Genomic DNA, 25,597 nt, shown 5'->3' on the forward strand with positions numbered 1-25,597 from the left:
TACAAACTTCTAGTCATAAAATAAACAAGTCATGGAGATGTGACATACAGCACAGGGAATACAGTCAACAATATTGTAATAACTTTGTATGGTGACAGATGGTCAGTAGTCTTATCAGGGTGTATATGTACGTATATGTATGTTGGTAATGTATATAATTGTTGGGTCAGTATGTTTTAAACCTGAAACTAACACAATACTGTATGTCAACCATACTTTAATAAAAAAATAAAACAAAAAGAATTTTTTACCAGGTTTTTCGTCCGGTTGTACCACTTTTACTCCTAAATGAGAAAGAGATTTTCAGATAATAATGTTAAGACAGCTACCATTTACTACTATTTTAAAACTACCATTCATTTTGCCAGTACTTTAGCTCATTAGGACACCAATTAGTCCTGCAAGACAGAAGTTTTCTTCATTTTACAGATGTGGAAGTAGAGGTGTAGAAAAGTGAAGTAACTTATACAAAGTTACCCAGAGGAAAGTGGCAAAGGAGAGACTTCATGAAGCCAGGTCAGTCTGTCTACACAGCCCATGCTCATCCCCCACAGCCTGCAAAGTGTGTCTAATAATAGTGCCAACCAGTGTGCCTAATAAGGTGCCAATGACAGTACTATGCAAACTCAGGTCCAGAGAGCTAAAAAGTTGTAGACAAACAAGCTGTGCCTTCAGTGTCATTAGAAGTTCATTTCAAAGTTGTGGCCAAGTAAATCCAACAGTGCAAATCTGGGTGACTATAAAAGAGCTGCTGGAACCTGTCTCTGGGCCTATGTCTGTGTCTTAGGTAATTAACGGTGAACGTGCTGTTTCTGTACACAGCATACAGTTTCCATAGACAGCAATGTTAGGCAAAGCTCAGCCCTGTGTGGATGGATGTAATTTAGCAGATGCCAAAAATCTAATTTCTTTAACAGACGGTCATTCCATAATAACAAAACCTACCAAAAATTACTTTCAAAACACTACACGAACTCAGGAGAAAGGAGTTAAGTATTGCACAGGGGCTCACACCCTCAGATTTTGGGTTTTTACAGTCCTTACAGATATCCCTGTGAGGTAAACATGACAAGTGTTAGCCATGTTTGAAAGATGACAATTCTGAGGCATGGAGAAGTGTTATGACTGTCCATAGCTCTCTGTAAAATATTACACTGTGTTCACTTTTTTTTTTTATTTACTTCTCCTTGTCTCAGGAAAAAAATTAAGTTTGAGGGCCTTTTTATTTTTTTCCTCCCTTGTAAGCATAAGTTCTGAGGCCCTTCTGAGAAACTTGAAAGGAGTCACTGTTCAGTTTCTCTGGCCATAGAAGCTTAAGGCCCCTCAATGGCCTAACCCTCCACAACAGCCTCACACTTTTTAAATACCCATTTTCATAGTTATATCTTAAAAGTAGGTTAAATCTGTCATGATATATATATATATACTGGAAAAACACTTGAGGAACCACAAGTCTTAAGGAATGGGTACTTGGTCATAAGTTAAGAGACCTGGGTCCTTCACTCACTCATGTGATCTTGAGCAAAGTACTTAGGCTCCCCTGCATATCTAATAGTGACCATTACGTCTAAACCGCCCCTCGCCCAAACTGGCAGCTTCCCCACTGGCATGCCTAACACTGCTTACCAGGTAGTGAAAAAGGTTCTTGAATTTTCATTCCTAAGTGAGAAAGAAGTTTTCAGTGACTTACAGTTTGTTCCAGAAAGGAAAATTTTCAAACTCTTGTCTGATGAGTTCAAGTGATAACAAGCACCAAAGATCCCACTGCACTGTAGCTTTTGGCTTTCTTATGTAAAAGTTCTGGCTACATGAACCCTCATTGTGCAAATCTATGCCATGGTACCTCAGTGAGACTGTCTCTATGCCACAAGAATACTATGTTTTGTTACCTGGATTTCCTAGACACTGAAATGTTAGCCAAAGTCAACAGTCCGCTTCTGCATGAAGCTGAAGTTTCTACGGAGTAACTTTAGCTGCAGAACCTGGAAGGTGCTAGACTACATGCATCCAGGACCCAGCAGCTTGCACTTCAGCCATGTCCCCAACAGAGCTAACTTTCCTGCTCCAGGAACACAGGAATGCTAGAGAGGAAAGGCACTTTCTCTACTCTCTTCCTCAGCTAAATCTTTGTAGAATGACAGGCAGGTGGCTGGAAGGGAAATATTAATGAACAATAGTCTCATGACAATATTCTCTTAACGCCCAGGGGAATCCTTCTCACCTCATACGTGGGCCCAGAGAATAAACAGAAAGCTGTCTTACCAGGGATTTGAGTGGGTTCATGGCTCCTCATTCCTAAACGCAGAAATGAATACTGGTTAGTGTTAACTATCTTACATTGTTAGTGCTCCCTTTTGTCTACACTACTTCTATCTCCAACCCCGAAAAAAAAGGGGTGAGGGGAGAAAACAGCAACAACAAAAACACCTTTCAGTGGCTCTTTATTCTCTAACTGGACAAAGCCAGACCTCCTTAGCTGGACTCCATGAATTTCCATGATCTGGCCCAACCATATCTTCATAAGGCAGTCTTAGTACATCAGTTTTTAAATGAAACACGCACTGGGTTTAAGACTGCTTGGTTTAGCTCTACTGTCATTATAGTTAGTAGCTCTGTGATTAGACAGGCTTCTTAATCTCTCTGAGTTTCAATTACTTATTTATGCAAAAGAAATACCCTGGAGGTCTGTAGTAAGTGATGATCAAAGAAGATTCATCGTAAAAGTGCTTAGTATACTGCGTGGAACATAATAAGCACTCAAGAAACGGAGTCCCTCTGTTCTGGCTTAACTCACTCCTCACACTCTCCGTATCTTGTCATGTCCTTAGTCCTAGGAGTCCTCATGTCCCCCCCTCCTAATCTTGCAGCTAGCTTCAAAGAGCAAGTAAAAAAGATCACTTACCAGGTAAGACAGTGGACTCCTGGCTTTCCATTCCTAAAGGTGAGAATAGAAACTATGTAATTAAAAATGCAATCACCTTGAAAATTAATTTAACCTTATATATTTATAAGGCTATTTACAGTGGAAAACTCTAAAAGCTTTAGAAATGACAAGGGACATGGTAAAAGGGGAGAAGATTTAACCCACTGGTACCTAATTTATGGCAAGAACTATGGCTGGTGATCCAGCATCTCTCCTAGATTAGGCGAAACAACTCTCGTCGATTTTTTTTTTTAGATTCAATCCAAAGACTGTGACCTAAATCTGTCATGATATATTTAAAAACAAAATAAAATTTCTTGATTATATAAATAATACATTATAATTACAGATAATTTGGGAAAACACAGGAAGTTATTAAAAGTTACTCATAATCCCAGATCTCAGAGCTACTCATTCTTAATATTTTTGGTGTATTTCCTTTCAATCTCTTTGCTATGTATACGTATATGCACGTATATGTTATTTTAGCATTTTTCCAGTTTTACTGAGATATAACTGACATACAGTACTGTATAAATTTAAGGTATACAGCATAATGATTTGACTTACATATTCTGTGAAATTACCACAATAAGTTTAGTTAACATCAAGCATCTCAAATACCAAAAAAAAAAAAAGAAAAAAATATTTTTTTTCCACGTGATGAGAAGTCTTAGGATCTACTCTCTTAACAACTTTCAAATACACAATACAGTAGTATTAACTAGAGTCATGTTGTACATTATATCCCTACTATTTATTTATCTTACCAGTGGAAGTTTGCACTTTCGGCATTTTTTAATAAAGTTGATATTATATTCTATATGCTGTTTTATATCTTATTTTTATTTGCCACTCTGTATTATGTACTTTCTTATATCTTTAAATACTCTTCAAAAATATGATTTTTAAGTTGTTTGGTGTTTCATAATATGGCTAAATAATTTAATTTATTTAATACCCAACCGTTTGGACACGAGGTTATTTATAAGTTTTAGCTACATAACACTGTGCAAACCTTTTTGTACTCATTTTGTACACAAATATTTATTTCCTTAGGATAAATATCTAAAAGTGTAATAACTGGGTTTTTTAAGGCTAGCAATACGTACTATCAAACTGTCCTCCAGAAAAGTTCCAACTTATAATCTCACCAGTAATTTATGAGAGTGTTCCTGTCTCACCACTCTTGAGGACATCTGAGTAATATTATTTTAAAAACAGACAAAGAAAAACTTGGGAATGAGCTGTACTTTGCAATATACTAAATAATCAGATGGACATAGCTAATGTGTTGCTCAGATTGCTGGAAGCAAAAATAAATACACAAAATTATCATTTTAATTTAGGAAAAAACGCCACTTTTCTTATGCCCCTACCCAACACCCTAGGTCACAAGAGTTTGTGGAATAATTAGTCACACCTTTCTCTATTCATGTAACAGCTATCATAAAACAGAAAATAGTATGTTCTCTAAAAGTAGTTCCTAATGTCATGTCTCTAACTGCTCCGCTGGGATGACCTAAGGATTGTTAGGAGGCACAGAGACAGCTGCTGTGTCATCTTTATAAAGAAGTCTGACTGAAACTCAGGAGGGTCTCTGATACACCAAACTAGTAAGCTAAGGTGGGTTCTGCCTTCTTCCCACTTTTCCTTGCCATACCATGCCCACCTGCTTTACCTCTAAGGGAACTGTCCTGCAAATTGTAATAAGACCCCAGGGTTTATGAAAATGTCTTACCAGGGTCTTCAAGCACCTGATTTTTCTCATCTAAGTTATAAAAAGAAACATCAGTTTTAACAATAGAAGAACATAATTGGAGTTACTATAGTTATACTAAAAATTTTCAGGTAATATGGCCATAAAGAACCACTTGGTATATCCAGTAAACTAATGCTAGTTATTTTAAATGTCAGCCAGGGTCTAAATGCACCTTGGCTAACTGGCTGGAACCTTCCTCTGGCCCTCTCTGCTTAGAAAAACCACTGCATACAGCAAGTCTCCTGGGGATCTCAATGAGCTAGAAAAATGTCTGTCTCGAAGAGTTAGCTAAGGTCTCTGTGAAATGACCAGTAAAACCTGTGGCTGCAACAGGCCAATAAGAAGTGTTACTAAGCAAGTCCTCTGGGGCATGAAATGCTTCACATCAGGACAAGAAATATCTTCCAAACATCAAGTAAACTGCATACTTAAGGCAAGGTCAGAGACTCTTCTCTCTTCAGTGAAGAAAAACTTACTGTAATTACATCGGCCAAACACATAACAAGAAACTTAAATGCAAATAAGTAATTTGGGCCATATCACCATAAGTGGAAACTTAGGGGGGAAAAAAGCATCTAAACATCCAGATATTTTAGTTAAATGATACCAAACATCAGCATATTTGAGAGATGCAAATAACTTACTTTTCTACTGTCATCTGGATGTTTCACACAGGCTAATCTCAATGACTGAATATACACCTATACATACAAGAGGCCCTCAGACCTGTCAAGAGCAACTAGCTCTGCAGTTCCCCCATGTTATTCCCCAGGATGTTTCCATATTATTCAGATCTCCAGAGGGCCAACCTTCTCATTTGTAGGGAGGTAAATTCCCCCAGAATAGATTCTTTTTTTCCCCTTCACATCTGCCAAGTTACTGCTTCACACCTGCAAAGTACTCTTTTTCTTCAGCTAAGAATACAGTTTGCTAAACAGGAAAGAGCTACTAAATATCCATGAAAGGATTATTTTTAAAAATTAGAGCATACTTACCAGGGTTGTAGACATAGATGGGTTGAACATATTCTGAAATATAAATATCTTTTCATTTCACAGTACTATGCGCAGATGTGAATGTCAGGTTCAGTCTATTTTTAAACGCTTATTAATAATAAAGATATGAGTTGACTTACATTTAAGATATATACAATATATGGTAGTATGAGAAATATAAGTTTTCAGTCTCAAAAATAAATGGATGTGGATTCATTTTAACTACATGAAGAAGAATTAATAGAAAAACTAGCCGAGAAGACAGCTAGAAACAGATCCTTATTTTCAAACTCTTTAATAAGGAAATCTTCAAAAGGATCCACCCAAAGCACACATCAGCCCAAGGCATATTCTGGCAACTTTGGTTTAAATCTGTTGAGCCTCCCTGATAATGCTGTTCCTAAATACTTTTAGAATTACCTTCCCAAATCTTTCCCATGGTCCTCTAAGAGAGATTTTTGTTACATCCTCCTATTTTTCCCTCAGACCAAATTACCACTCTGTCTCCTCCCCAACCCCCGAGCCATATTCACTCTATTCCTTCATTAGTCTCCCAAATGTTATTTTCCCAAGATAGCAAAACAAAGGAATATGAGTCTAGTTCTGTGTATAGGAGTCACGTAGGAACATTCAGGAATCCTTACGCTCCTGGAAAGACAGGCTAGGGTGAGAGTGGCATGGTCTCTGCGTTCCCAAGACAAATGCAGTGCTTGAGAGAACAGCCGTGGGCAAGGTTGCGGATGGGGGTGGGGTGACAAGCAGGTAGCAGAGGTTCCTGAATCCTCCACCAGAAAAGGCAGTAGCAGTAGCACAATTCAGCTTTGAGAAGATGATGGCTGACACTACGACAGTATGGCAGGGTGGCTCTGACCCATACCTGTGAGAAATAACACTGATAAAATTCCCATTACAGAGATAACACTTTAAAGCATATCTTACCCACGTTCTCAACACAATTTGCAGTTTTCAGTCCTGAAACATAAAGATAAATAAAGCTTTATCAGTTAGACACAATCTCCCCTGGTAAAGATTTCAAATTGGTCTGTGGCTATCGGTAATCTAACCTGTTAGTGTGTAGTATATCAGATGCATAATTTAGCAGGATGCAAATTGCAGAACAATTACATTTTTGTATTCATAGTACAGCCACCAAACAGCAGTATGATCTTTGATAAAACATCTAACATTTCTGGAATTCAGTTTTCTTATCTGTATCTTTTACTGGGAGATTGCTTCAAATGACCTCCAAAGGTCCACAAAAAGCTAAAACTTTATGATTCTATTCTATGATTAGTCTGCAAAAGTTAGGAGAAAATTTACCTGTCTGTTCAATTAATCCTCTCTTCAGATACTAAATGTCCTCAAGAGCAAATCTACCCCTGTACTATGACAATTCCTATCCATTGGAGAAAAAGAATCTCAATCAGAACTTCAAGATCCTTGAATATATGAAAAAGATCCTTCACATTCATATAGAGAAACAGATTTGGTGTGCCCCAGAACAGTGACCTGTATGTAAGGAAATCTGCAATTTTCGGAGAACAGGAACAGGCACCTTTATAAGGCCCTAGATCCTTTTGCTGGTGATGCCCTAGAAAAAGTCATCAATGCTGTGCTGCAATGATTCCCCTGAGACTTGACTCAAAGGGGAATCTGCTGGCCTGCCCAATAAGAGTTAAGGCAAGAAGATCACTGAGTGGGTGTTTAGATTTGGTGCCAGCACAAGCCATGGAGGGCTTCCCAGAATGCCACACGTAGGTCTAGATACTCTTCTCCATGCCTGGCTAACTCGCTGATCTAATCTGGAAGTTCAGCTGAGAATGAACTTCTCCATCTAAGAGAAGTGGAGGCCCTGAGAAGGCCAGGTGTCACTATGAGATGTGCTGTTCTATAATCTGCTCTCAAATCCTGCTCCATTAGTGGAGTCTTAACCAAGAATCCAGGTGACTTAGTCCAGTTTCTACTGGTCCCGGAAATGGTATAGATCCGTTAGAAGCTGGATCGTGCCCTGAGGCTAACCTCAGGTATTTGGCTAGGCTAGAAATTTTAAAAAGAGTTCTTGAGACTATTACAAAATGTTGCCTTAACAGGAGATGAGTGCAAGTCTCACCCGACAGCTTGGTTGAGGTTAAGGTAAAGGTGAGGGGAGTTGTGGATGAGAAAGCTATAGACAGAATAAGAGAGATTCAGCCTGGGGACTAGGCACTGGGGGATTTTAAAAGCCTTTATCTCTTCTGTAGCACAAATTAGAGCATGTTTCTCAAAGTGTAGTTTTCCAATCACATACTTCAGAATCACCTGAGTGCTTATTAAAACTGCAAATTCCAGGACCCTGGGCAGGACTATTGATATAGAATTTTGGGGAATGACACCTTGTCATCTGCATTTTAAACAAGCACTCCTAGTGATTTTTATACACAGAGTTTTTGAGAGCCTCCTCAGTAGTAGAGGAGGGTATCTTTTAATGTTTAACACAGATCCATTTATACAAGACTGCATTTCTCCTCCCTATTTGACTCTGGATTTAATTTTCCATTAGCATTTTCAGCAGCAGCAAAGTAATCAAACTACTTTAGGTTTCTAAAGAAGTAGCAGGGTTAAAAATGGATGAGATCAATCCAGAAATAAATGGGAGAAGGCACAATATATAGGGAATCAAAAAGGGAACATAACCACAGATCCAGCAGTTGTAAAAAGTCACAAGATTACTATGAGTAGGCTTTTTGCCTACTTTTTGTCATGACTCTCCAACCTAGTATCTTACCGTGCAATGGCTTCTCTCTAAACTAACTTCCCATAAAGAAGGACCAACTCCCAAAAGTTCCATTGTCACATGGAAATTTTACCTCCAATAAAGAACTAAACCTGGCTCCTAGGCCTTAGACACTTTCACAAACAGGTGGCTGACCATCTATTAGAGCTGCAGTTCCCAAACAGTAGCAGAAGTGTGCCTGAATGCTATAGCAAATTCACAGGGGTACCAAGGGATATTTTAAAATGTCAACACAAACACAGTCATACTTAATGTCTGGCAGAGACTGCATGAACTACTAGCTTGAGGGAGAACGTAGTTTCAAAGTTATATCATGTTACATTCTGTTTGATGATGTCGTATATTTGCAAAGCTGGGTTTTCAGCAACCGTTGAGATAAAAAGCAAATGTATGAAGGGGCTGGCCTGGTGGCGCAGTGGTTAAGTTCGTACATTCCACTTTAGTGGCCTAGGGTTCACTGGTTCAAATCCCAGGTACAGACCTATGCACTGCCTGTCAAGCCATGCTCTGGCAGGCGTCCCACATAAAATAGAGGAAGATGGACATGGATCTTAGCTCAGGGCCAGTCTTCCTCAGCAAAAGGAGGAGGACTGGTGGCAGATGTTAGCTCGGGGCTAATCTTCCACAAAAAAAAAAAAAAAAAAACCTAATAGCTTTCAGGGGCCTGCCCCATGGCTGAGTGGTTAAGTTTGCACATTCCGCTTTGGCAGCCCAGCGTTTCACTGGTTCAGATGCTGGGCATGGACACGGCACTGCTCATCAGGCCATGCTGAGGCAGCGTCCCACATGCCACAGCTAATAGGACCCACAACTAAAAAAAAATATACTTCTAGGTACCAGGAGACTTTGGGGAGAAAAAGGAAACATAAAATCTTTAAAAAAAAAAAAAAAGCAAATGTATGTGAAAATCAATGTGGATCAGGAAATAAGGTGGTGTCTAATCTGATTCCAAGGTTTGAGAATCTGTGCAGTGTCCAACAGGTACATACACCCCATTAGCAAGTTATTGTGGTTAAGAATAAAATAACAGTACTTAAATTATGTGTATTATTTTTTCAAATGGCTACTAAGATGTTAGGACATAAATATTTATTGAGTTGTTTGACTTTACTTAAAAAATGGAACTTTTACGTGTTTCTTTTAGCCTAGGGACACTGTGAAAACAATATGACAACACTAAGGACACCATGAACCGAGAAAGTCTGAGAACCTCTGCCTTAGACATTACAAAAGTCTTACCTACTACTTTACCCAAACTACTGGCTCAATGGGGGCCTTACCTACAGACTTCACACCTGAAAAGATAGCAGAGTTCTCTAACAAAACAGCCTGCCCCCAGGTTGGGCAAATCCAATGGAATGCTACATCCACCCATTGTAATGAAGACATTCATCGCTTTGGAGGCTCTGTGTGAGGAGCTGAACTTCAGATGGTGATCTTGGCAGGGAGCACACCACTTTGGGACTGACTGAAATTTACCTTTACATACACTCATGTGCCAACACAAATGCCCTAGCTGTATGACAGGCCACTGAGACACCCAGAACTGGATTACTAAAGATAAACCCATACACAGTCCCTCTCTACAGAAACAAATTAAGCAAATACAACTCACATACTCAATCTTTACGTCACTCATGTGGATGCTCATATGAAGTGACTGCATCTAAAGAAAGCACCTGGAGACTAACACAGCAAATCAAGCGTGTGTGGCCATTATCTCTATTATAGCTTCTGGCTCTAAAGGCAAATCTATCACAGTAAGGAAATAATTTATAGAGGACCAGACCTTCAAATGAAAAATTCTACCAGAATCCCCAGTAAAGATCTTTACAGGGCTGACTGGTTTGGCTGTCTTCAGCTATTTATAAATTGCACACAAGCACACCAACCTCTGCCTTGGCTGAGTTCCCAAGCACCAGGAATTAGAGGTTGGAGAAGAGGGGGAATTGGAGGAAAAGTATATTCCTCTCCCTTTTGTGTGGGTGTGCTTGATCTGACTTCAGTGGATATATGGACATTCATATAATACTTGCTTTTACTTCAGTTAATGAATATATATTTCATATGACCTCAGCAAACAAACTTGACAGATCACACTGATCAGATCAAAAACACCAGTATATGGAACTGGATGCTGACTTTGCTACCAGCGGTTTTGTGGTCACTCTCCTCTGCCCACAGATGTCACCATGGAACGCATTATTGTGGAAAAAGGACAATTTGGACTATAATGGGGTGGGACTATGGTAGAAAGCTTCTGATGTGGCCCCTAATGATCCTGCCTCCTGGTATTCACATCCTTATATAATCCTCTTGAGTGTGGACTGAACCTACTGACTCGCTTCTAGGAAAAGGAAGACAGCAAAAGTGATGAGATGTCAGTTTCGTGATTGAGCTGCAAAAAACTGTGATGTGCTGGCACTCTCTCTTGCTCTTTCTCTTGCTCACTCGGATAAAGCAAGCAGCCACATTGCAAGATATTCTACGGAGAAGCCTATGTGGCCAGGAACAAGCAAGGCCTCCGGCCAACAGCTCATGAGGAACTGATGCCTTAGTCAACAACCCACGAGGAACTGAATCCTGCCAACAACCATGTTAGTGAGCTGGGCAGCAGATCTTCCCCAGTCAAGTCTTAGGATGACTGCAGCCTTGTGAGAGATCCACAGTCAGAAGACCCAGCTACACTACACCCAGATTCCAGACTCACAGCAACCGTGAGATGATAAATGTTGTTTTAAGACACTAAATTCTGGAGTAATTTGTTATGCAGTGATGGATAACTAATACCTATAGGTGTGAGGGTCAGTTTCATGTGTCAACTTGTCTGGGATACAGTCCCCAGTTATTCAATCAAACACTAATCTAGTTGTTGCCTTGAAGGTATTTTGTAGCTGTGACTCAAGTTTATAATCAGTTAACTTTAAGTAAGGGAGATTATCCAAGACAATCTGGTGGACCTGATTCAATCAGCTGAAAAGCCTTAATAGAAGAGCTAAGGCTTCTCAGAAGAAGAGGAAATTCTGCCTGCAGACAGCAGCTTCAGCTCATGCCTGCCCTTCCTGACAGCCTGACCTATGAATTTCAGGCTTGTCTTGCCAGCCCCACAATTGTGCTAGCCAATTCCTTGCAATTAATGACTTAATATATATTTCCTTCTGATTCTGTTTCTCTGGTTGAACTTTGATATGATAGGGATGAACAAGTCTGGTGGCTGAACATCTGGAGGACGTTCTAGGCACTAACTCATGATGTGAATTCCTCATAGTGATGGGTATGTCGCTTCCTATCTGGCCTATCTACATGGAATCTTATTGAAGCCCCAATCCCAGACAACAGCATAGAAACTTTGCTAGTCCCAGGGAAGGCTAAATAAGAGTGTCAATCAGAACCAATGAAGATACTTATGTTTAACGAACCCTCAAGGACTGGGGGTGGATTCATAAAAAATAAATCTAGATAGCCCTGTAGGTTCATCTTCTTTCTCCCTTTTGATGGCTTAGCAGAGTTGCCTCAATAGGTCTGATTAAGCTCAACAAAATAGACTGGAGCCACTGGAGTTCAGGGGCTCCTCCTTTCTAACAAGGTCACTTTTCCAGCCAGGGAACCTTGATATCCCTGCCCTCATAACTCTATTAATATGTAGAACATATATACAGCCTGGCCCCTCTCTATAGAAACTTTGTCCAAAATGCTAGATGATCTATGCCCAACTGCTCAGTAAAATAACGAGAGTTCAAGAGATGATCTGTACATTATCTCTGCTTCTAAGTAGAAATCTTATATTACATCTGCACTGTAAGGTGCAGGGAATCCCAAAACTATGGCTTCCCACCAGGTATTTATAATTCATCTCCAGTCCTCCTAACCCAAGTGCAGTTTTCTAAGGGGGTCATTTTTAACAATAAGGAATGTAGCCTGATTACACAGCTGACATTCCACCTTCATCAAGTTTTCCAGGAAAACAGTATAGAAGGTTAACCTGTGATAATTTTCCAATGAGGAAGGAGAAAGGGTTTTGTTACCATTTACTCACAATTCACTCCCATAATCTTGGAGTAATAGCAATATTAGTATCTTTGACCACAAGGAATTATATTATCTAATGGGACACGGATAATCTCCCCACTTCCTAACCAACTGAAATATATTTTTAGCTAGTTTTTGTAGGGCCTACAATACATTTTTATGTTGGAGATCATAAGCAAGTGCTGTGGTAGCACACTAAATTTAGTACAGTATAAGTGTTGTGTTTTTTTTTTTTTTTGAGGAAGATTAGCCCTGAGCTAACATCTGCTCCCAATCCTCCTCTTTTTGCTGAGGAAGACTGGCCCTGAGCTAATTTTCGTGCCTATCTTCCTCTACTTTATATGTGGGACGCATGCCACAGCATGGCTTGCCAAGTGGTGCCATGTCCGCACCCAGGATCCGAACTGGCAAACCCTGGGCCGCTGAAGTGGAACGTGCACACTTAACCATTGTACCACCAGGCCGGCCCCCTAAGTTTTTCAGCTCTTTTAGAAATATTGTCTTTTCTCATCCAGAGTTATATTCAGTCACAATGGAACAATGCTCTGATTATATTCTTCTGGCTTGAGGTTTTAAAACCCCTGGTTATTATACTTAATAGTGTTTCAAACAGCCTAGCTTTAATGATCACTTTAGGGAGTTTTTGACCTTGAGTTCCCATTAGTTATCTCTAGATGGCAGCAGAAGACATTGGTTAGATGCCAGTTTAGAGTTAAACCAACACGATCAAGTGCCTGACTGTCAGAGTTCTCCAAACAAACAGTACAAGTGAGCCTCCACAAAGACATCTGTGGTTGAACATTAACATGCTATGTAGCCTCTGCCTGACTTTGTGGGCAAGTCCACAGAGGTGTGTCCATTCCTCTGCCCTCTTCTTCAATGGTGCTCGTAACGCACTACCCCACGCTGGTCTGAGCCCTGGCTCATTCTGAATCAACCCAATGGCTCCACCTCTTTTGTTTATCATAATCCTACTCACAAACATGGACTCTGTGGGCTCCACTGCCCATCTGTGTCCATCAACCACATACTAGTTACTGATCTGGCCTGTAGCTACTGCAGCCAGGGCTTCTGTATAACCAATGCCTCCAAAAATGGCATTTGACTGAATGTATCAGGAGCACCAAAAGTGGTATCATTTTGTCAGCCTACCTACAACTGGGTTTCTGGCTGTGATGTGCTGGTAAAGTTGAACAGATTCTGAGGTTGGGGATGGGGTCTTCATTTAACCGTGGCCAATTTCAAGCTACTGTAATGTATGAGGAATTGGGAAGAGATGCATGCCTACAATCAGGTCCCATCAGCTAGTACAACTGGCTCCAAGTGACTTGGGTTTTGGTCAAGTCTAATGTAGGGTTGGTGAGGGGAATGGGCACTTTTCCTCTCAACGCAAATTTACTTACTCCAGTCTTCATCTGCCCTCTCAAGGTGAACAGTTAGTCTCACTCACTTGCAACTCAGGGCCAGTACTGGGATGAGGCAAATGAGGTGTCTAGAGTGCAAAATTTAAGTAAGCACTCACTCTTAGGATCATGCAAGTACAGAATGTGCAAGTGTACAACCCTGAGAGTGAGGACTTCCTTAAATTTGTGTCCCAGGCACCTCAATGGCCACACAGTTTCTGCCATTAAATCATAAGTGGATCAGCCCCTACCCAAGCATGATGTCTCATCAGCACTTCTCTACCTCTTCTTTTTTATCTCATAGTGCCTTGGCCACATTGAGTCAAGGTCTAGAAGCCTATCTCACTCCCGAGGCACTACTGCAATACTCACTCTGCTTGACCAGCAGCCATAGTTTGGGGTTCAGCTAGACAATCACACCTGTAACACCCAAAAACGCATTCCCTCACCTGTTTACTCAGTTTTACGGAAGAACGCAAGGCAGGGAACACAGCATACCGTTTAGCAACAGGGCAGCATCAGTATATCCCTTCAATACAAGTCCTCACAGCAGTCCAGGGCTGTTTTTAGTCCCCAGAATGACAGCTCAGGTATAAGGAAACAAGATTAAACAGGTTAGTGCAGGAACCATCCTAGCTTAGCAGCTTCAGGCCGCATATGGAAGAAAATGTCTCTTATACCAGTAATTCCAGGACTCAGCAAGAACACCTGGGTAGGTCACATCACATTCAGGAATGCCCACAGCTATGGCTTCCCCCTAGGTATTTATAGTTCATTCACAATCCTCCCAGCTCAGATGCACTTTACCAATGAAGGGTTATGTTTACCATTAGTCAGTGTTGCATCACTACACAGCTATCATTCCAACTTTAGTAGATTTCAGAGAAACGGTGCTAGAAGATCAACAGAAGGCTATTCTCATAGGAGGAAGGAGAAAGGATTTGTTAACCCTTTAATCATATACACCAAGGCACATCATCATCAAATTTCAGAATGTTGTGGATTAAGAAAACATCCTAAAACATTCTAGAGGAAAAAAAAAGTCTCATTCAAAGTTTTAGTAATTAGAACAACTTCACTTTTCAACAGCAGTACAAGAAACTAGAAGACAATGGAGAAACATCTCCAAAATTCCAAGGAAAATAAATTCCGAAACAGAAATATAAATCTACACAAACTATTATTCAAGCTTAAAGGTAAATTTTTCAGACATGCAAAGTCTTAGAAAATTTGCCTCCATGTCTCTTTTCTCAGAAAACTTCTGGAAGCCTCTACTCCTGTCAAACAAAGGAGTAATTCAAGAAAGAGGAGGAAATCCAAGATATACGGGATTCCTCACAGGGGAGAAGCAAAACCAACTCTGAAAATAGTAGTGAGGAGAGATTTCAGGACATGTGGCAGGGCTAAAGAGCATACAATAGAGAAGGATGATGGGGGGGATTCAGAAGGATTACATAGAGAAAAAAAATGAGAATATGTTATGTCTGAATGTATTAAGAAGAGATTTATATTTCTAAGGACTTGGGGGTGAACTATGGATGGGATATAGAAAACTAAGGAAACAAAAAAAGTCATACAACTAACAACCCCGGGGTAAAAGAGGTACTTAAAAAGGTACTAGTCCCTACTACACTAGCAAGAATCAGAAGGGGGAAATGCACAAATATTGAGGTGATTATCAGATACTTTTGGTTTACTGATTTAATAGCTATTTCTCATTCCTTTCTCCCTTGTCTTCCCACACTATGGAGGTTGGAAAAGCTAATTACCCCCTTTCCAAGTTTTTCTTGCAGTTTTAGATGACCAAATAGCTGTTCCGGTCAATGATACATAATCAGAAGTCTACTAGGAGTTTCTGGGAAAGCTTTTACTTTCCTGATTAAAGAGGAAGATTTGGCTGTCATCCCCCTTCCCTTGGTTTTTGTCTTGAACATCGATTGATGCCTATAGCTGCAACGGTCACACTCAAACGTGAACCAACCAACCAACATGCTAAGACTGGTGGAAGAGAAAGACAGAGCCTGAGTCACTGATGATGTAGCTGAGCCACTGTACCAACTCTGGACAGCCTAGCTCTAGACTTCTTATTAAATGATAGCTATCAGGCAGGTTTTCTGTTACAGCTGAACGCAATAAAGAATTTCTAACTAATGAAGGTATATGAGAACTAAATACTCATTCTCTATAATGGGAAGTCAATAGATGATGTCTAAAAATTTAAAAATCAAGAAATAACATGCTGAAGAATGTTATTTACTTAGAAACATGCCAGTAAGTTCCTGAAAAAAACAGCTAAAAGAATTAAAATGGATGCCACTGAGGAGTGGGAATTGGGGATAGGGAAGAGTGAGGCAGGGGGCTGCTATTTTTCATTGTAAGCCTTCTAAGTAGGCAACTAAAAGTGTTTCCAGCCATTGCCAAAAGACCCTGCGGGGCAAAATTGTCCCTGGGTGAAAACAATTGCCTTATCGTACTGTTTGTTTTAACTTTCAATAATATTGTAGATGTATTATTTTGATAAGATTAAATTACAGAAAAAGAAACTAACAGAATGAAAGGAACTAGACTGAGATCACCAATGTCATTTCTCCTTTCAAACACCTCTCAATTTCCTTCTTGATCTCTCCATGGGCCTAAGAATTCCACTTCTTCCCTCCCAGACAAGTACAGACAGAACAGACACTTACCACCTAGAAACGCACACTCGTAATGGCTGCAGGTCTTGTTTGTGCTTTGAAGGATAAGGTTATTGCCAGGCCCATCCTGTGACACATGAAAAACCTCATTCAGAGGTATTAAGATAATTCTTTCACTTTCTTTATCGAAGAACTTTTCAACGGCAACTCCAAAGCATGTGTGAATGGTTAACAAAATGTGCTGGTCATCAGTAGTTTGAGGTTTGGCTGAATACGCCAAGGTGAAAAGGCCAAATCTGGCTTGATTTGTGTCTCCAAATGTAAATGAAGTACCCTGGCTTCTGATATACACCACAGTTTTGTAACTGTCCTCACAAGGTCTTCTCAGCAACTGCAGGGCTTTTGTCAGGTAAAAATGAAAAGCTTTGAACTGGAAGCCATAGATATAATCTTTTCGAGACTGACCAGCCATCTTTACAGCTTCACTGAACAGATGGTAAAAGTGAGTTTGCTCTTGAGCTTCAAAAATATATGCCATCAGAGCTATTCCATGGTCATCCTTAAAACTTTTAGGGAGAAAGATCTGAGTCTTCTGGACTTCCCATTTGGCTTTTGCATTTTCCCACACATCCGCCAAGAGCTGATGGCTTGCTTTTTCCTCCTGGAGCAGTTGGGGAACATATTTGATTTCCATCCTGTCAGTACATGTCAGGTATTCATCATCAAACGCATTATCTGCCATGTCTAATATTTCAGCTTTCACCTTCAAAGGAAAAGGAGATTAATACTCTTGAAATAAGATATTTGGTATATATCATTTTCTCTCACATTACTGACCCTACCCTCTCGTGCCCTGCCAAGAATCTCTCCCTTGTTTATAATCAACTTTGGATATGTTTTTTATGTAGGAAGTACACTCCATTACCATTGATAACTTCTCTCAGCTGTGACCTATTTTTATGAAAGAGTAAATGTTAGTGGATGAGAAGCATGGGTATGATTACGCCTGTAACTCATCCAACTGAATCCTTAGTGCAGAGCAAAGAATGAGTGTGAAACTGAAAAAATGGGTCGCAGTCCTGGCTTTGAATGATATTCTTAGCTATTCAAGACTGTTGAGTGAATTTGAAATATCATATGTGACATACTGTACATAATATATAAATACAAAATGGCAAGTATTACCCTTTTCTTTTAAGGACTCCTCCTGCCTTGTCCATGTGGTTTGGGTAGGACTGATTCTGCACCTTCAGCAGGCTTAACAACCAGAGCAATCTCGGGGGGAAAAGGGCTCTTTCTTCCTCTACAACCATAGCTCTAAGTATAATATTGGCTTGGGGCACCAACAGTTATCCTTTTAGTCCCATGGAGAATCCTATCTGCAAATAAACTGAATAAAGAGGCTTGCAGAGCTGAGAGGTGGAAACAGAGATGAGGGCCTGATAATATTACTTAAGGCCCTGGAACTAGCCGTACCTGAAGACTGTATTTTACCTCAGGCATAAGAATCAATTGCTTCCCTATTTGCCTGACCTAGTTTGAATTGTGCTTCTGTCACATACAACTGAAAAAGGTCTAATGCATCTTTAAATGATACACATAACATAAGAAGCAGGGTGGTGTAACATAATTAACACCAGCTTGGAGCCAGACAGATCTGGGTTCAAATTCCACTTCTGTTACTAACTAGGTACTAACTAGGTACGGGAAAGTTATTCAACATTTCTGAGCTCAATTTTTTCATCTAAAAAACAAGGATAAAGTGAGGAAATATCTTCCTTGTAGGATTGTTATGAGGATTAAATGATATAACGAATACATGCAAAGCCCTTAACCTCATGCCTGGCACATATCAAGCCTTCAATAAACTGTAGTTTTTATTTCATGAAAGTATATATGTATTACACTGTAAGTTCCTCAAGGGCAGGATCTCTGTCATATTTATGTTTTGAATTCCAAGCACCTAGCATAGTAACTGGCAATATATTCAACTGAACTAAATAAGCACCCTATACTCTGGCCTATGGATCAGAAAATAGGATGAGCATGGGGCTGGCCTGGTGGTGTAGTGGTTAAGTTTGTGTGCTCCACTTCAGTGGCCCAGGGTTTGTAGATTCGGATCCCAGGTGCAGACCTACACATCGCTCATCAAGCCACACTGTGCCGGCGTCCCACATGCAGTGTGGAGGGGGACTGGCACAGATGTTAGCTCAGGGACAGTCTTCCTCAAGCAAACAGAGGAAGACTGGCAACAGCTGTTCATTCAGGGCCAATCTCCCTCACCATTGAAAAAAAGAAAAATAAAGTAAGATGAGTAAATCTGCCAAGGGATACCATTTAAGGGTTTCTACAAATAAAAGGATAATGCCTGCCACACCATTCTCTTTCCACTACTCTATCCTTGTATGGAACACTGGTTGCATAAGCTGCAACCTCAGTTGGAGACTTTATAGAGACACTTAGCCAGGAGCTGTTTAAGTTGCAGTTTCCACGTGAATGATTCTTAAAAAGGGTGTGTGTTGGGTGGGGGAGAATCAACTTAAAAAAGCAAAATAAAACTTGATTCCATATCCCACACTACCTATCCCCTTCCCACTATCTCTCTTCTCCCCCTCACAAACTTCTTGAAAGAGATGTCTATCCTTGCTATCTCCATTTCAATTCCACTCATAACTCAACCCTCCACCTAAACAGCTCTAAGGGGACATTTCTTCTTACACTCCTTTGCAGATCCAACATATTCTAGTTGACTATTAAATGTTGGAGTTTCTCAAGGCTACTTTATTTTCTAACTCTCAACTCTACACTTAGGCGATTATATACATGCCCATAGTTCAATTATCTTCTAAATACCTCTAACTCATCCCTGTAAATACCAGACCTGTATACCAAATGCTTAATAACTCCACTTGAATTACTCAAAGATACTTCAAACATAACAGTCTAAGACCAAATTTATAATCTTACTGTCTACAATGACCACCACCAACTTGTCCTTATATAAACCATCTGTTCATTTGTGAAGTTTCCCTAGCTATCTCCTTCTCAGTCACCCACTGTAGCCACTCCATTACTAAGGCCTAACAAACTTGTCCAAAGTGCTTTCTGTATGCTAGGCACTAAGTGTTGAAATATATTAACTCATTTAATCTTCAAGGCAAGCTGTGAGGTAGGTACCCCTATTAATCCCTTTTTTAAGGATGAGGAAACTAAGACACAGATTGAGTAACTTGTCTGGAATTAAAATTTGAACCCAGACAACCTGACTCCAGAGTCTGTCCTCTTAACCAAAATGTTCTGTTTCCAATGATGAAGACCACTGACATTTAGGTAGCACTTTTAAGAGTTTAACTTTGTCTTCATAACAACCCTTATGAAAGGCTGGGCAGACAATTCAGAACACCATTTTACAAATGAAGGAACTGTGCCAGCATCAGAAACTGTCTTGATTACCAGCCACAGAATATTCCGCCAGGGAAGTCATTGAGATCTCTGAACTCCTGGGTCTGTAGGTCAGTTTCCTGAAGTGTGAATTTGAGTTTCAGGAGATCAAATCACTGCCATCTCCTAGCCAAGAAATGCACTTTCCTCTACAGCACAGAATGTACCAGAGAGCATCCTGAGCACCAAAGCCTGATTTATCTTCAAGACTTCAACATATTATAAGACATCATATCCTGAAATCACCTCCCACATTCCTCACATCATATCAAAGTTGATCCAATATGTTCCTGTCTTTTCCCTATGCCTCTAACCAGTCTCCACATGTCTAATTTTAGACATCAAGTCCTTCTGGCCCAAGGCCACAGTTGATTGTGTGTTCTGTACAGTGAGTGCCTTGAGCAGTGAAAAAGCTCACAAATACCACCACCATTCAGGGGCAACTGAATGGACATTAAGGGACAGGAACAAAAGGCTACATGAACGCACTGATCATATTTTCTTCCTCTGATTTATCCACTGAAACAAAAGCCCATACTGATGAAATTCAATTACCAAAAATTTATTACAAAAATATGGAAACAACTTAAATGTTCAAGAAAAGAAATTGGTTAAACAAATTATGGAACATTCATAAAACAAACACATGAAAATTATGTTGCAAAAGAATATTAACAATGCAAATCAAAACCACAGTGAGATACCACTTCACACCCATTAGGATGGTTCTGATGATAAAAAAAGAAAGGAAAATAATCAGTGTTAGCAAGGATGTAGAGAAACTGAACCCTCATACACTGCTGATGGGAATGTAAAATGGTGCAGCCACTGTGGAACACAGTTTGGCAGTTCTTCAAAATGTTAAACATAGGGGCCAGCCTGGTGGCGCAGCAGTTAAGTGCGCACGTTCCGCTTCTCAGCGGCATGGGTTTCACCGGTTTGGATCCCGGGTGCAGACATGGCACCGCTTGGCACGCCATGCTGTGGTAGGCGTCCTACATATAAAGTAGAGGAAGATGGGCACGGATGTTAGCTCAGGGCCAGGTTTCCTCAGTAAAAAGAGGAGGACTGGCAGTAGTTAGCTCAGGGCTAATCTTCCTCAAAAAAAAAAAAAGTTAAACATAGAGTTACCATACAACCCAGCAATTCCACTCCTAGCTAATATCCAAGAGAATTGAAAATATATGTTCACACAAAAACTTGTCATGAAAGTTCATAGCAGGACTATTCATTCATAAGAGCCAAAAAGTGGGAACAACCCAAATGTCCATCAACTAATGAATGGATCAACAAAATGTGGCATAACCATACAAGAGAATATTATTCAGCTATAAAAAAGAACAAAGTACTAATAAATGCTACAACATGGATGATCCTTGAAAACCTTATGTTAAGTGAAAGAAGCCATACAAAAGGCCAGATATTGTATACTTCCATTCAGATGAAATGTCCAGAATAGGTAAATCCATAGAGAAAGCAGATTAGTGGTTGCCAGGGGATGCAGGAAAGAGGAAATTGGGACTGACTGCTAATAGCTAAAAGGTTTCTTTTTGGGGTGATACGAATGTTCTGTAATGAGATACTGGTGATGGTTGCACAACGTAGCGAATATATAAAAACCACAGAATTGTGCACTTTAAAATGGTGAATTTTTATGATATGTGAATTATACCTCAATAAAAAAAATCACAGTACAGTATAGGCGAGAGAATACACAATGATTCTAAAGAAAATGGATGCGAATATTAAATTCAAAAATGGATAAAATTTTAAGAAATTAATCTATTTAAAGTAGGCACTTTAAATCAGGGGACAAATACTCAGTTGTGATATGACAGTTAAGAATGTGGAGGAAAAAAACCAAGTGAGATATCAGTCTCACATTTCACACAAAAATATGTTACAGAATGTTTAAAGATTCAACTGAAAAATAAAAGCATAAAAGTTCTATGAGAAAAAAAGAATACTGAATGTGAGAAAATGGTCATTATATAGTTTAATAGAAAACTTGTAACCAAACACTACAGTGTTGTCTTATTTGGAGAAAAACACATTTTCAGAATATTTAATGACTGAGACATTTCTAGCACAATATTAACTTAAAAAGCAAGGTAAAAAAATACTACGTACAGTGTGAACCCATTTTTGTAAATTAAAACACACACATAAAAAGCTGAAAAGACTATACATGAACAGACAACAGATTAAGAATCTTTCCCTCTGAGTGGAAGGACTGTGGATAATTCTTGCTTTCCTCTTTTTGCTTAAGTTTAATTTTTTCAACTTTCTACAGTTAACCTGTATCAAATGTGGAAAACGAAAAGATAAAAGTTACTTGTAAAAAACTGATTCACCTATTCTGTCTGCTCTCATTTCCATCATCAACCTACAAAGAAACCTCAGGCAATGTTATATCAAGAGTTCCCATTCCAGTGACCACATGCTTTCCATTCCCAACATTACCTGGAAGATGTCCACTAGAATCATAGCTGCTAGCACCATGCTGACCATTTCAAAATGTCCTGTCTTCATTTTTCTCTCCTAAATTAAAATGAAGAAATTCCAATTTAGTAGACTTAAAAAAGAGGTTTAGGGAAGTGGAGAGGATGACATACTATAAATATTTTCATTCTAGATGACAGTGGGTATCGTGATGGTCAGAAAGTGATTATCAACAAATTTCCAATGGCTGGAAGGGCCATTAGATTTTCTCTGGTGGTCTAACACCTTCATTTTAAACATAACAAAAGTTCAGAGAACTTCTGCAATTTGCTCAAGATTAAATCTGTCCATTTCCAGTCTCTTCCAGATACGTCATCTGTTCCACCATGGTCATCAGTAGTCATATTTTCTTTCTATCTCTAAATCTATTCTCAGCATACACAGGAAATAACACAAACTGAAAAACAACCATTTCAATCTGGTCCCCTAGCTCCCAGTTTCCAAGAATTCTACAGGAGTTAGTGTCCAAGCACATCATCCATTCTTCTATCCTCTTTGCAAACCAAGTCAAACTCATGTGGGTAGTACGGAGATGATGAAACCAGTAGTGGTTCAAACCAGTTATCCAAGGGGGCCTCCTCCTCCCAAATATTCACATTCAAGAGAAGCCCAAGGATAAAACCAGTGTCTTGAATAACTTTCTGAAGGCGGGAATGAGAATAAGAAGGAACTGGGTAGGCAGCAATTCTAGTAAGATTATACAACTCCACTGGCTGAATGCCCAGTATTCACCCCAATGTTTATGAGACTGAAAGGGGTAAACAAAAGGTAAGAGGCCCTCAAGGGCTGAAGCTGTCCCAGAGCCATTAACCAATTCAATTAAAGGTTGGTCTACAATTCCTTTCACATACCTACAACAAAGTTGATATCACCAGAACTGAACTGAAATATCTATTTTATCCTACCAATCACCATATTCTGGCACCTGAAAATGGGAAAGGAGATAGTCCTCCCATTGGCCCCAGATTCCCATCTTTATTCAGGAGCAGTTCCTTTCACTAAAGATACTGAAATATACTACCAAAATGCCACCCTTGTGTTAAACTTCCTTTTCTTAAAAAGATTTGGAATATAATACTTGACAGATAACTGTCACAAGGCAGTACGTGGCAAGCAAGCTCTGAATCAGGGTTTTCTTGAAAATTCTTGACTTCCATAGGCTCAGTGTAAATAAATCAAAATGTTTACCTGGCTTTTCTGACTGTGGAGGAGGTTTAAATGATGCTAGGTCTCAAACTGTTCCCCCACTCTCTCAGTTGTGGTGAGCGTGTCTTCAGGATGGGAGGTTGTTGACAGTGAGAGCTGAGAAGGGAATGCTTTTCTTTTTATAAACACCCCCAGCAGTAGCTTGGCAGTGGCACATTACCCCATTTGTGTTCTGCTATTTATATCTGGCCCCCACAGTATCCCTTGGAATCACTGCTGTTAACACATGAAATCTCCAAGAGGCTTGTAAAGCCACAGCAATTCCCTCTAACCACACAGCATGTTCAGTTCTGAGCTCTCAGGTCTGGGCTTCTCTCAGAGTCATCACTTCCCATTCGTAACCCTTTGACTCTGAGATGTCAAACTAAAGCAAGGATTTCACCCTAGCTAGATGGTTCACATAACTAAGGAGACTTGCTGTGTTAATCGCTGGCAATGGTGATGGCTATCACCATTCCCTCAACCAGCTTACTGTATTTCAGGTATTGTGCCAGGGTGCAGGGATACACAAGCAAGTAAAACAAAGTACTGAAATGCACTCACAATCTGATAAAAGACATGAATGTGCATACTTAACCAGAATACATGTAAGGAATCTGAAGTGTAGACAAAGTTTAGTGAGAACAGTAAGAAGGGAAGGTTTGGTAATATCTGCAACTAAACCTCTCTTTTGAGTAAGATACATATAGTAAATATATTGACTGCAATGCTGAAGAACACAGAGTTCACTGATTATGGATAAAAACCATAAAACGTCCTAGGAAATTCATACCTATGTGCATCAAAATACATTAATAGATGGTATTAGATAGCAGCACTATTCTTAATAGCTAAAAACTGGAAACTATCCAAATGCCTATCAACAACTGAATGGACAAATTTGTGGTATATTCATACAATGGAATTTTGTATAGCATTGAAAATGAATAACCTCTAACCATATATAACAAATATGGATAAATCTCACAAACAAAATGTTGAGCAAAAGAAGAGACACAAATATATATATACAGCATAATTTAATTTATATAGAGTACAAAATCAGGCAAAACACATCTCTGGCACTAGATACCAGAATAGTTGTTACTCCGAATAGGAAGTAGTAACTACAAGGGGCACAATGGGAGTACTGGGGATGCTAGTTGGGTTCTGCTTTCGTTTCTGGGTGTTGATTACTCTGATATATTCAGTTTGTGAAAATTCACCAAGCTACATATTCATGTGCATTTTTCTCTATGTATGTGAGTACATACATACATAATTAATCAATGAAATGTTTTAACTTCTCATGAAGTACATTCACTTTTACAAAACCCATCTCTACTCTTCAAAACCTCTAACTTCTTCCTACATCACTGGCTAAGCAATTTAAGATTAAACACACTAAACAGACTCCCATTAACAGTATTATTTTAAAAAAATGGAGTTGAGGGGCCAGCCCTGTGGCCTGGTGGTTAAGTTTGGCATGCTCCGCTTCAGTGGCCTGGGTTCTGTTCCCAGGCACAGACCTCCACCATGCATCAGCGGCCATGCTGTGGCGGCAACCCACGTACAAATTAGAGGAAGATTGGCACAGATGTTAGCTCAGGCCAAATCTTCCCAAGCAAAAAGACCCAAATGGAAATAGATTAGAAAGGAAAAGAGGGTTTGCACACGTTTTCAGGCCTTATGCTCATGCTGCCCTGATTTTAAGTCCCAGGCACATGGGCCTACAGGGAATGCAGCAGTGGGGTTTTCCTGTCTTTGGCCCCTTAAAGCCTATCAAATTCATCTATATATCACATAAAAGACTGAATCAACTAAAGAGAACATAACAAACACTGCAGGAAGTTCAAGGCAAGATTGGCCTTGTTTATTCCCAATATACTTTTGCTCTGTTTCTGATTTCTTCCAGTTTTTAACTTTGTTTTATTGAGGTATAACTGAT

The 25,597-nt window shown here is 39.6% G+C and overlaps 1 protein-coding gene across 15 annotated transcripts in view; it reads right to left on the minus strand.

Annotated features, from left to right (window-relative positions):
* Nucleotides 1-25,597, minus strand: part of ART3 (ADP-ribosyltransferase 3 (inactive)) — a 117,897-nt gene that overhangs the window by 11,531 nt on the left and 80,769 nt on the right. For 6 of the 15 annotated variants that reach the window (XM_044766162.2, XM_044766161.2, XM_070505615.1 and 3 more), the window contains 9 exons: nucleotides 22,426-22,503; nucleotides 16,573-17,284; nucleotides 6,620-6,652; nucleotides 5,681-5,713; nucleotides 4,665-4,694; nucleotides 2,903-2,935; nucleotides 2,263-2,295; nucleotides 1,627-1,659; nucleotides 252-284 (listed from right to left, as the gene is read on the minus strand). In XM_044766162.2, coding sequence (XP_044622097.1) covers nucleotides 252-284; nucleotides 1,627-1,659; nucleotides 2,263-2,295; nucleotides 2,903-2,935; nucleotides 4,665-4,694; nucleotides 5,681-5,713; nucleotides 6,620-6,652; nucleotides 16,573-17,284; nucleotides 22,426-22,494 — 1,009 coding nt within the window. In that variant the 5' untranslated portion in view covers nucleotides 22,495-22,503. Of the gene's footprint in view, nucleotides 1-251; nucleotides 285-945; nucleotides 1,053-1,626; nucleotides 1,660-2,262; nucleotides 2,296-2,902; nucleotides 2,936-4,664; nucleotides 4,695-5,680; nucleotides 5,714-6,619; nucleotides 6,653-16,572; nucleotides 17,285-22,425; nucleotides 22,504-23,652; nucleotides 23,824-25,597 lie in introns of those variants that run through there. The other 9 variants (XM_070505624.1, XM_070505622.1, XM_070505623.1 and 6 more) reach the window with 6 other exon arrangements.

Source organism: Equus asinus, chromosome 3, assembly GCF_041296235.1.
Source record: "Equus asinus isolate D_3611 breed Donkey chromosome 3, EquAss-T2T_v2, whole genome shotgun sequence".
Lineage (NCBI taxonomy): Eukaryota > Metazoa > Chordata > Mammalia > Perissodactyla > Equidae > Equus > Equus asinus.